This window comes from Sarcophilus harrisii, chromosome 4 (genome assembly GCF_902635505.1).
Source record: "Sarcophilus harrisii chromosome 4, mSarHar1.11, whole genome shotgun sequence".
NCBI lineage: Eukaryota > Metazoa > Chordata > Mammalia > Dasyuromorphia > Dasyuridae > Sarcophilus > Sarcophilus harrisii.
The window spans coordinates 26,426,061-26,438,240 of record NC_045429.1 but is presented as its reverse complement, the minus strand read 5'-3'; the positions used below and the strand labels follow the sequence as shown (position 1 = coordinate 26,438,240).

Sequence of the window (12,180 nt, the reverse complement as noted above, 5' to 3'; positions counted from 1 at the left end):
CTGTCTCAGGTGCTCCTGGCTCTGATATTCTCTGCCTTGAGGACTTTCCCAGCTTTGAAATTGAGTGTACTAAGATGTCTCCCAGTTTTGTCTGACGTTCTCTCTTCTGTGTTCTAGGAGCCCTCCCGGCTCCGACGGTCTCTCTTCTGTGTTCTAGGAGCCCTCCTGGCTCCGATGTTCCTCTCTCGGTTCTAAGGGCCCTCCTGGCCGTGTTTCTGCAGGAGCCCTCCTGGCTCCGATGTTCTCTGCTCTGTGTTCTAGGAGCCCTCCTGGCTCCGACATTCTCTCTTCTGTGTTCTAGGAGCCCTCCTGGCTCCGATGTTCTCTGCTCTGTGTTCTAGGAGCCCTCCTGGCTCCGACGTTCTCTGCTCTGTGTTCTAGGAGCCCTCCTGGCTCCAATTCTTCTTCGGTTCTGGAGCCCTCCTGGTCCAAATTCTCTTTTTTTCTAGGGCCCTTCTGGCTCTTGTTTCTCTCTCTGTGTTCTAGGAGCCCTTTTGGCTCCGATGTTCTTCTCGGTTCTGGAGCCTCCTGGCCAACATTCTCTTTTTCGTTTCGGAGCCCTCCCCCGACATTCTCTCTCGGGTCTAGGGCCCCCGGCCTGATGTTCTCTGCTCGTTTCTAGGGCCCCCTGGTCCACATTCTCTCTTCTTGTTCTGGGAGCCCTCCCCCGACATTCTCTGCTCTGTGTTCTAGGAGCCCTTCTGGCTCTGATGTTCTTTTGGTCTGGAGCCCTCCTGGCTCCCGTGTCTCTCTCGGTTCTGGAGCCCCCGGCTCCGACATTCTCTCTTCTGGGTTCTAGGAGCCCTCCCGGCTCCGATGTTCTCTGCTCTGTTTCAGGGCCCTCCGGCCCAACTTCTCTTTTGTGTTCTGGGCCCCCCCCCACATTCTCTCTCTGGTTCAGGGCCCCTGGCCCGATGTTCTTCCTCTGTGTTCGGGAGCCCTCGTGGCTCCATTTCTCTGTTGTGTTCGGGCCTCCCCCAACGTTCTTCTGCTCGGTTCTAAAGGGCCTCCCCTTCCACACTTCTTGTGTTCTAGGGCCCTCCGGCCCGATGTTCTCTGCTCTGTTTTAGGCCCTCCTGGCCACATTCTCTGCTCGGTTTGGGGCCCCTGGCCCGATTTCCGTTGTGTTCTGGGGCCCTCTGGCCCCTTTCTCTCTTTGTTCTGGAGCCCTCCGGCTCCAATTCTCTTCTGTGTTCTAGGAGCCCTCCTGGCTCCGAACATTCTCTCTTCTGGGTTCTGGGCCTCCTCCTGACTTCTCTGTATTCTGGCCTCATCAGCGGACTCTCCCCTGCTCCATCTTCTGTTCCTCAGTTCCCCCCCTGACTTCTATATTCTAGGAACTTTCTACGTTCTAATGCCCCGATAACTCTAAGTCTCAGTTCTAGGTCTTCATCTCTAAGGGTTCCCTGGAAAAGGCAGTCACGTTCTGGAACTCTCCATTCTCATTTCCAGCCAACCGCGCTTTCTCCAAGAGCGTGGCGACTTGGGTGCAGCACAGCAAGCCGACCTAGTTAGACAAAGTTCCGAAACTTTTAAATATGCATGAATGTTATTGAATGGAATAAAGAGGCTGAAATAAAATGGTGGCAGGGAATATTAATATCTTATTATAATCCAATTTAATGCTGAAAATACGACTGCAACGGAATTTTCTGCAACATAAAATCTGGGGAAGAAAATGTCTCCATTCTTTTTCAGGAAATAATCACCCTTTTCAACCCAAGACGCAGTAAATAAGCTGCAAAGACCAGCTGAAGGAAGGCACCCGAGATAAAGGATCCGGAAAACAATGGCAGCCGCTGCCCTCCGAGAGAGGCTTTGAGCTTGGGCCCGGAGGGAGCCTCAGCCCGGGATCTGGGGAGGGCCTGTTTATCTCCAAGGAAAGCTGGTCTTTGGGGGGATCCAGACACAGGGAGGAAGGCGGGCAAGCTTGAGTGGGAAGCCGGCGCTAGGCTCTGGGGGAAGGAGCCGTCCTGGGTCCTGACTTTCCCAGCCAAGGGCAGAGGCAGCCTGGTGTGGGGGGAAAGCCTGGCTCTGGCGTTAGAGGGCCCAGGCTCATACGCAGCCTTGATCACTCACCACCTGCCAGAGCCTGGGCAAGTTCTAGACCGTGGCGGCCTGGAAAGTGGGCCCAGGAGCCGCGGAAGAGGAAGGGAGATCCAGGCTTGCGGTCTCGGTGCCTGGGCTCAGCAGCATCCCCTCCAGAGGGCCTGAGGCTCTGAGGCTGCAGCTCCGACTCCCCCTGCCCTAGCCAGTTCAGTTAACTGCCCCATCCCATCCATTCTGCTGCTGAACGGGCTCTCTCCCTTGTCTCTGCTCTAGAACCCCCCATTGGCCTCAGGCGCTTCCCTCCCTGCTCTCTGGCCAGCTCGACCCCAGCTCTCCTGGCTCAGGGGAGGACACAAACTCCTCATCCCACCATTAAGTCCTTCCACCATCTGGCTCCCAGCTGGGCCTGAGGAGAAGGCTCCGGGCTCCTACCCCTTCTAGGAATCAGGTTTGTTGGGCCGAACCATACCCCCAACAACAGAGAACAACTCCAAAAATGCCGCCCTGGAAGGGATCGCAGAGATTTCTGGGTCAAACTTCCCCAGCCTGGAGAAGGAAACTGAGACTCAGAGAGGATGTGACTTGTCCCCAGGGACACTGGGAGTCAGGAATGGGCTTTGGCCCCCTCAGTCCAGACTCGGGGCCCTTTCCTTCCTTCTGAGAAGGGCACCCCCCACTCCCCCATCCCTACAGCCCGTCTCACTATGGGGCCTCTTTCCCTGGGCTTTCTGCTCCCCCCAATAGCATTCCCTACCAGAGAAGGGGTCCCAGCATACTGGGAGGACAACCTCCCCTCCTCCTCCCCCAAGGGTTAGGGGAGCTATGATGGGCAGGATGCTGGGAGACACTGGGCAAGTCCTCTTTCTTCTCCCCCTTAAAGCCTCAGCTCCCTTTTCTATAAAATAAGATGGCTCAGGAAATGACTGCATATATGCCTTCTGCTCATATATTCTGTCCTACATAATCCCTGCTTCAACAATGACCCTTCTATATCCTAGAGCCCTTGCCATTTAGGACGTTCTCTATGTTAAGATCTTTGGCCCATTCTGTGCTCTAAGGTTCCTCCCAGCTCTGACAGTTGATGGTCTAAAGTCTACTCCTGGGGTCCTTGATCTCTTCCATCCCCAACACTCCTCATTCTAAGTTCTGCGGGCTCTTTCTTGGCTGACATCCCATGTTCCATGTTCTAAGCTCTGACACTCCATGTTCTATGTTCTGAGATCCCTTTCATCTCTGACTCTATGTGGATGTTCCATATTCTCAGGTCCTTCCCAGCTCTGGCACTCCATGTTCTAGATTCTAAGGGCTCTTCCATGGCTGATGTCCCATGTTCCAAGGTCCCTTCCAGCTCTGACATTTCACGCTCTCTAGTCCCACTCAGTTCTGATCTCCCCCTTCTCTAAGACTTCTCACTTGGGGCGTTCTGTGTTCCAACGCTCGCTCTTCCAGGAGCTCATCTACTCCTGACGTCTGACTCCATGATTCCAGGCCCGGATGCAGCGTTGGATGCTGAGTGAACCGGGAAACAACAGACCACACAGAGCCCGGCAAAGCGGGGCAAGCCACGAGCTTTTGGTCCTGGCCATAAAGGACCTGCTCCTTCACAGCTCCTGGCTTCGGGTCCAGCAGCGCCCAGCACGCAGTCCGCCCGTCCAGGCTCTGGCTCTGAGGCTGTTCCGGCAGGGCCCGGAGCCTGGCCAGGGCCTTCTGCGCGCTGGCTGCCTCCTGGGGATCTGTCTGTCTCCAGTTAATCCCGCTCTCTTAGAGAGAAGGCAAAGGCTTCGGGAGCACCGTGGTCCTGAAGCGGCCCGACAGAACCAAGCCCGAGGAGAGTGACGGGAGGCGGAGGGGCCAAGCGCCTGATGCTTGGGGCAGACAGTGCTCCCCAGCACTCCCGGGGCTTGGCTTACAGACAGAGCCGCTGATTAGCACCTTCCAACAATTACCCAATTTAAAACTCAGCCAAAAGGGGGTATTAGCATTATTCCTGATAATCAGCTGTGGTCCCCGATCAGTGGAGATGCTCTGGGCTTACAGTGGAGGGTGACAGATGGGCTGTTAGCAGAGGACGGAGCCATATCTTCTTCCTCCACTTCTCTTGCCCGGCTCCCCCTCAGCCCTTCAGGCTGTCTGGAGCTCAGGCTTTCCTCGGAAAACCCAGTGCCGGATCCCCTTCTCCTTTGGGCCTTGACTGACCAGAAAGAGCAGCTCCTGGAATCCTTTGGCCCTCTGGCCCTTGGTCTGTGTCTCTGATCAACTCCCACAATGGCTCACCCCAGACTCCTTTATTCGGTAGCCCACTCTGCTGAAGGTGGGCCCGGGAGGAGGTGGGCCTGGGAGGAGGTGACCTTGGGAGGAGGTGACTCCGGGAGGAGGTGACCCTGGGAGGAGGTGATCCCGGGAGATGACACCAGGAGGAGGTGACCCCGGGAGGAGGTGACCCCAGGCTCTCAGTCCCACCAGACAGGGAGAGTTTGGGTGGGACGTATAGCAAAGACTTCCTGGTCTAAGCATCACATCACAGGGCCTGGGTCTGCTAACCCACTGTGTGACTCTGAACAAGTCACTTCTCTCAGAGACTCAGTTTCTCCATTTGTAAAATGGGTGTGATGGCCTTTGTACTTGTCCTCTATAGGCCTCCAAGCACAGGGAGGAAGAAGAGCTGCGAACTCTTGGGCCGGCCCTGGAACCCCATCAGAGGATGGAGGGGAGGGTCCAGGGGCTGGAGTGCTGTGACTGGTGGGGGGCAGCCTCCTGGTCAGGGGGGGCTTGACCTCCTCGGCCTTTCAATGGACCCCTCCATGCTGCTTTAAGGCAGGCATACAAGGCCTTCACAAGAACATCGTGGGTCCCACCTGATCCTCAAACCCACCCTGGGTTGCCCGAGAAAAGACGTCTTTCCCCATTTGGAGATGATGAGAGCAAGGTCCGAGAAGTGCTCTGAGTAGGTCAGTGAGCAAGAATTCACACCAAGGTCCTGTGACTCCAAGCTCAGGATTGTTTTCAGGGGAGGGCTGGACTTGATGGCTCTTAGGGGCTTGAACGCTGTGGCGAGGAGCCGGCCTGGGCATGGATGCTCAGTGGAGAGGAGAGACAGAGCCAGCCTCTCTGCCCTTTCCTATGGTAGTTCAAGACTCTTGGAGTCTCTCTGGTGTGGGCAGGGGAGAAGGCGGGTCCCTTCCCTGCCACCACCCGCCCCATCCTTGCACAGAATGGGACCTGCTCCCAAAGGGTGACTAGCTTAGGAGAAGGCAACATGAACCTACTGTACGGCCGGCACGGGGCTCTGCGCTTTACCCCATTACCTCCTCTGATCTCAAGCAGCCTGGGAATTAGGCACTATTTTTATCCTCATTTTACAAAAAAAGGAAATGCTCAGTGCTGGCGGGGCTGTAGGATAACGTGCACATCTATGCATTGTTGGCGGACCTGCCGATGGTTATAACAGCTCTGGAAAGAAATGTGGAATTATGGAAAAAAGTTTCTAAACAGTGTGTGTCCTTTGAGCCGGCTGTATCACAGCTAGGTCTATACCTAAAAGAGATCAATGAAAGAACAAAAGATATTTTATATATTAAAAATCATAGCAGCTATTTTTTGATGACAAAAAAACTAGAAATTGAGAAGATATCCAACAACTGAGGAATGGCATTGTACAAATGGGATGATATACTAGTTTGCTAGAAAAAAAAGTAGAAAATAAGCTATTCAGAGACCTGAAAAGACTTATATTAAAAAGGTAAAAGAGTGAAGTGAGCTGAACCCAAGAACCAATTTATACTGGAAACATCATTATAAAAATGAATACATTTTAGAACTTTTATAAACTGATAAAAATGAAATGAGCAGAATTAGGAGAACAATTTATACCATAACTACAATATTATAACAAGAAACAATTTGGAAAGTTTTAAGAACTATGATCCATACAACGACTATTCATGATTCCAGAGGACTGATGATGAAACATGACTGACAGAGGATAGATTTAGGAACAGAATGAGACAAGTGTGTATTTAAATACAATCATTAAGGGAATTTGTTTTGCTTGATGATGCATATTTCAAGAAATTTGTTTTTCTTTTTTTCCCTAAATGGGAGAGGGGGAGAAAAAATGGATTTCAGGTAATTAAAAAAAAAGAGAGATGGAGAGGAGATGTTTCAGGTGTGAAATGCTATGTGAACATTCTGATGAGGTCATTGTATATAATACGGGTTTCACTTTGTCTGAAAGTAAATGTTTATAATGTAAAAACAAAACACATCAGTAAAACTTTTACCAAAAAAAGAAATAAATAGCTGTCCCCTGTAGAGGGCTGAAACATTTGAGTCGATGCACTGAGGTCAGGACTGCCGAGCACTTGAGGCTAACTACTGATCGGACAATACTCTATGCGCATGTGCTTGGGGAATGGCCCTTCCCACTATCCTGTGCTGCCTCAATGATTAGTGTATACAGAGGAGTGTAGGAGGGACTAGGAGGTGGAGTAAGAGGAGCCAGAGTCACATTTTGGTGGTAGCTGAGGAAGAAGGCGGTTGTGGAGATTCTGCTTCCACCCTGTTCAATCCTACGTCTAAAGACCAAGAACAAAGACTAAAGACTTTTGCTTATCCTGACTCCGGCTGATTCTAAGGGTGTGAGCGCAGTTGTCACAGTCCCCTATCTGATTCCCACTGAACAGTGAGTACAGGAACACCTTTCTGTTCCCTGCTGTGGGAATGAGCTGAACGTAAGGTTTTGTAAGTAAGTCTTCCTTGTGATGTTGCAATGGGGGAACCCAGAGTCACAGAAAAAGACCCTGACCTTTCATTGAGATTGTTAAGCTCTTCCAGGACTGATCCTGGTTAACCTGGTTGTTGATCTAAAGAAGAAGACCCTTTATTGGAGAGAAAGCGAGAGGGCAAGCAAGAGAAGGAGCACGGCACTCCAGCCCTCTGCACCAAACAGGTTTTAATTGTTAGATAATTATAACGCAATTAACATGTCAGAATGTGTTTTGTCCTTAGCAAAAGGTGTCGATCCAAGGGGTGTGAGGGATTCCAAGCAGCAAGAATCACTTCTAAATGAGGAGAGAAGAAGGAATCAGGGACAGATTCGTAGAGGAGGCTTCGTGAAGGCTCTGCAAGGAGGGATTTTAAGAGATGTGAGAGGCACAGTTGAAGGGAGGCCGGCACAAGCGTACACCAGGTGGAAATGCCCGGATGGAAAGCGGGAGCAGCTCAGGCCCAGTCTGGCTGGACTCTGAAGGTGAGCAAAGGAGAAATGAAAGCAAAGCTCCAAAGGAAGGCTGTGGCCAGACTGTCCCAAGCCCAGTGTGCCAGGGGAAGGAATGGACCCAAAGGGCCTGCAGGCGCCATTACTGGCTGTGCCACGGATGAGCACATTTCTTCATTTCCACAGCTGGCAACGAGGAACTGCCTGGTTCCAGCCCCTGCATATCCGCCTCCTTCCCACCCTACCCCAAACTGGCTGTTTGCGTGTTTACTTTCTCATCTGTAATTATTGTGCCTCCAAATTAGAAGGGGGATTAACTAATTACAGCCTTGTCAGGCTCCTTTGGAAGTAAGAACTGTTTAGCCCTAAAAAGGGTGCATTGAAGGATTCTGGGAGGCCGAGCCCTGGCCCCACACAGCTCTGGGCCCCCTCACTAGCCACAGGGACTGGATCCCCACCCCCATGATCCCTCTTTCACAATGTGTGGGGAGAACCATCCTCATGCAAAATCAGAAGCTCAGGGTTGGAAGGGACCTCCAGGAAGGATTCCCATGGGACGCTTGTGGGAACCCAGAGCCGGAAAATGGAAGCCATTGGAAGGGAGCACCCACAAGGCTTGGAGAGAGGAAGAAAAGACGCACGTAAACAAAAGAGGGGTGACTGAGCCCAGGGGATAGGATGCCCATGAGGGTATCTTGAAACAGGACTGGAAAAGTGGGTGGGAACCAAACTCTTGAGAGCTTTAATCGCTAGGCTGAGGTATCTGAATTTAACCTCCCAAAACTGGAGAACCTGTGAAAAGTCACGATCGGCTTTAACTTTGTTCTTTGTTATTATTTATTATTAGTTATTATATATTATATATTACATTTCATATATATAGTTATTATTATTATTAGTGAACTTTGATATTTTCTAATGGGTACGTTAGGAAATACAGAGAAGGAATACTGAGCTCTTCTATGCATAAGAAGCAAGTTTCAGGAAACTTCAGCGAGTTTGCCAAGTAGAGGCTACTGGTCCTTTGTGGAGCCGAAACTGTTTCGGGGATCTCTGTGTGTACGTGGGCAGTGCCTTTGTTAAGACCACAAGCCCATAGTAGTTGGTCTTCAAGAACTTCTGTGATTCCTTTATTTAAATCTAGTAAAAGACCCAGTTCAAGGACCCAGAGTGACCCCAAGCTACAATGAGGGACTTTCGTGGAGGTAAAAATAGAAATATGTCACGATTCCATGTCATTTAGAGTGAGGAATTCAATAAATTCGGCTCATTAATATGGGAACTATTATATGCAGGTCAAAGAACAGAAATTACTAGGAAATGACTGTGTGTTTGAATCATGAGAAGCAAATAAGGTGATACATGTAAAGTGGCTCACAAACCTTGAAGCATAATATAAAAATCAGTAGGTTTATTACATTGTAATTTAAGCAATAAATGATCTAATTTCTCTTATTAAAAAAAGAATTGTGATCAGGGGAATGACACAGGAAGGGGATTCATGACAGAACAAAGAGATGTTAGGGGCTCAGAGGCTGCCCCACCTGGGCTCCAGAGGCATCGGGCAGAAAGGGGGCGGGCGAGAAGTAGACCTTTGTGGGCCCGTGGGAGCCAAGGTTGGGGATCAGCCTCCCTGGAAGCAGCAAGAGGATTCTCGTATAATCCAGCAATGCCCACAGCTCCCTGCTGGGGATTCTGCTCATTCCCAGATGTGCAGAGGAATTATTTATCCCAGGAAGGATCCTTGGGTGTGTAGGGCAGGGGACCATACCAATATATTTGGGGAACTGCCCCTGTGTGCACTCTCACTGAGGCTATCTCTGTCTTCTGGTCTCTGTCTCTCTTTCTCTGTCTCCATCTCTCTCTGACTCTGTCTCTGTCTCTGTGTCTGTCTCTCTGTGTGTCTGTCTCTGTCTCTCTCTGTGTCTGTCTCTGTCTCTCTGTCTCTGTGTCTGTCTCTGCCTCTGTGTCTGTCTCTCTGAATCTTACTCTGTCTCCATCTCTCTCTGACTCTGTCTCTGTTTCTCTGCCTCTCTCTCAGACAGAAATATCACTGTGCCCTTGCAGAGGCCCTGCTCTGTTTCTCCTTCATGTGTGTCTTCCTCTCGTCCTAGAGTCTGTGTCTGGGAGAGACCTCTTCCGGTGTCCCAGGGACGGCAGGGACGCTCAGCAGGATCAGTGCTCAGGGGGGCATAAGCAGCCAGGTTTGTGGAAAAGGTCATTGACAAGAAGCAGCTCCAGATCGGCCTGGAAAGACGGACCTCTGAGCCCCGCCTCCTTCTGGGAGGGAGCCGACAGTTAGAGGAAACTACCATGTGGCCTTGACAGCATTGGTCAGACCCAGAGGCCGACCCGGCACTAGCACTTAACAACATGGTTCCAAAGTCCTTGCCAACCACAGGCTGAGGAGCAAAGGGGGGATTTCAAGGCCGACATCCACAAGGGAGCGTGCCCCTGCGGCGCCGAAATCAAGGGCCCAGCAAAGGGAGCGAGAGCCCAAAGAACTGCCAGAGACCCTGCTGTCACCGACCCCATAGGAATCGCCACTGCCCAGGACCCACATGTTCGTTGTACTCAAGACCCCAGGTGGCACAAAGCCCAGTCTGACGCAAGCCATTTCCAGGCCCACCCAGCCCAAGGGAGTATGGCAACATTCAAAAAATTGCTCAAGTAAAATGACTTCTCCACCCCAACCCAAACTCCAAACCACAATATTCAGATAAATCAAATATCACTTTGAACTCTTCCTCTCTGTCTCGATTTCTCTTTCTTTGCCTCTGTCTGTCTCTTGCTGTCTCTGTCTCTGTCTTCTTCATTCTCTGTCTCTTTGTCTCTGTCTCTCCCTTTCTCTGTTTCTCTATCTCTCTGTCTCTATCTCTCTGCCTATCTCTATCTATATGTCTTTGTCTCTCACTGTCTCTGTCTCTCTCTTTCCCTTCTTCCCTCCCTTTCTTTCTCTCTCCCTCCCTCCCTCCCTTTCTCTCTGTCTCTCTCTATCTCTGTGTCTGTCCATCTCTGTTTCTGTGTCTCTTTGTCTCTCTGTCTGTCTGTCTCTGTTTCTTCTCTGTCTCTCCTCTGTCTCTCTTTCTGTCTCTCTCTTCGTCTCTCTCCCTCTGTCTCTCTCTTCTCTCTGTCTCTCTCCCTCTGTCTGTCTCTCTCTTCTCTCTCTGTCTCTCTCCCTCTCTGTCTCTCTCTCTCTCTCTGTCTCTCTCTCCCTCTGTCTCTCTGTCTCTCTCTTCTCTCTCTCTGTCTCTCTCCCTCTGTCTATCTCTTCTCTCTCTCTGTCTCTCTCCCTCTCTGTCTCTCTCTCTTCTCTCTCTCTCTCTCTCTCTCTCTCTCTCTCTCTCTCTCTCTCTCTCTCTCTCTCTCTCTCTCTCTTTCTCTTTCTCTTCTCTCTCCCCCTTCCCCAGCTTTCTCAAACAACCATCCCTGTAACTGCAGCAGAACAGATTATTCCAGGACGCACAGAATGTTCACGGTCCCTCTGCTTCCCTCTGCTTCTGCAGGCCGCCTCAGAGTGGAAGAGAGACCAGTGCCCTCCTTAAGGACGCTGGTAATGACTTCCTGCCCTTCCAGCCCAGGGCTGTCCCCCTGCCCTGACTGGGCTCACAGCAGAACACGTGTGGGACTTACCACACTCAGTCCCAGCTGCTCCCGGAAGAAGTAGTCCATGTTTCTTTTCTGCAGGCTGTCGAGATAGTGCTGGAAGCGTGTGTACGTGTACGGGTAACAGTATGCAAACTGATAAATGTCATCTTCCCGGTCGAAGCAGAATGCAAAGGACATCACGTAGTTCTTGCGATGGTCTGGGCAGCGGTAATAGTACACGTTTTTCGGGGGCAATCGCTGCCTGAAAGGAACAAAGCAAGAAATATGAGAACATCAGACTCTGGTTCAGGTTGAGCAGCGAGGAAAATGAGACTGAATGCTCGGGCTTAGGAAACCGTTCATGGAGCAGCCAGAGAAAGGGGAACCACAGCTCGTTCCAGCACATCAAGGCTTGTGTGTGTCAGATCTGGGGGCGGGGGCTGTGGCATGGAACAGCCAGCTGAGAGGGACCTTGGAAGAGAGAACGCACAGCGCTAGAGCTGGGAGACCCTTTGCAACATTCAACAGGAAAGGCCAGAACGAGGAGCGACTTCAGAATAGAGAACAGGGAAGGTCGGAGATGAAGGGGAGCTTAGAACACATGGCACATAATGTCCAAGGGAGGGACCGACAGAGCCAGGCCCTCTGTGCCTTTGAGGTTCTGATGTGCTTTAAGATTCTCCCCTCAGGAAGGCCCTTAGACCACAGAAAAGGGAATGATAGAGCTCAGGTCCTTAGAACAGAGAACAGGGGATGTCAGGGAAACCATGAACAGAAGCCACTTTATTAGCAGTGATCATGCGCTTCTGTCAGCTGTCTTCAGCCTGCACGTGTGCAGGGGGAAAATTTCTACCTTCCACAAACTCTTTGAACGCTGGTTTCAAACTGATGGGAAAAGAAACAGCCATGAATGGCTGGTGAAGTCTATTGTCAAGCAGGGGAGAATCACAGCCCCCTAGAGCCATACAACTGTCAGAATAACGTCCACCTATTTCTGAATAGGGATCCCTGTCAGAGGGCACCCTAGCCTCTGCTGGACGGTCTCCAGGGAGCTCACGAGGCAGCCCATTTCCTTGTGAAGTACACCTGGCCCCCATTCACAGATCTTCCAGCAATTTCCACCTGTTGGTCTTTGGAGGCAAATAAGAAAAAATAATGTCTCAACCTCTACCTGATGACAGCCCTTCATGCTCCCTGAGTGACTCATGTGTCCTGCCCCCTGGATGTCCCCCTGGATGTCCCCTAGGTTTCCAATGCCCTTCCTAAGCTGGGCGCCCAGACCTGGAGGTGGCCAAACTAGGGCACGAGGGAGCGGGCTATTCTGCCTC

The 12,180-nt window shown here is 51.2% G+C and overlaps 1 protein-coding gene across 1 annotated transcript in view; it reads right to left on the bottom strand.

The window, feature by feature from the left end:
• Nucleotides 1-12,180, bottom strand: part of LOC100928716 (BEN domain-containing protein 5) — a 633,364-nt gene that overhangs the window by 124,767 nt on the left and 496,417 nt on the right. Inside the window, exon 5 of the mRNA XM_031969153.1 lies at nt 10,898-11,114. Coding sequence (XP_031825013.1) covers nt 10,898-11,114 — 217 coding nt within the window. The remainder of the gene's footprint in view (nt 1-10,897; nt 11,115-12,180) is intronic.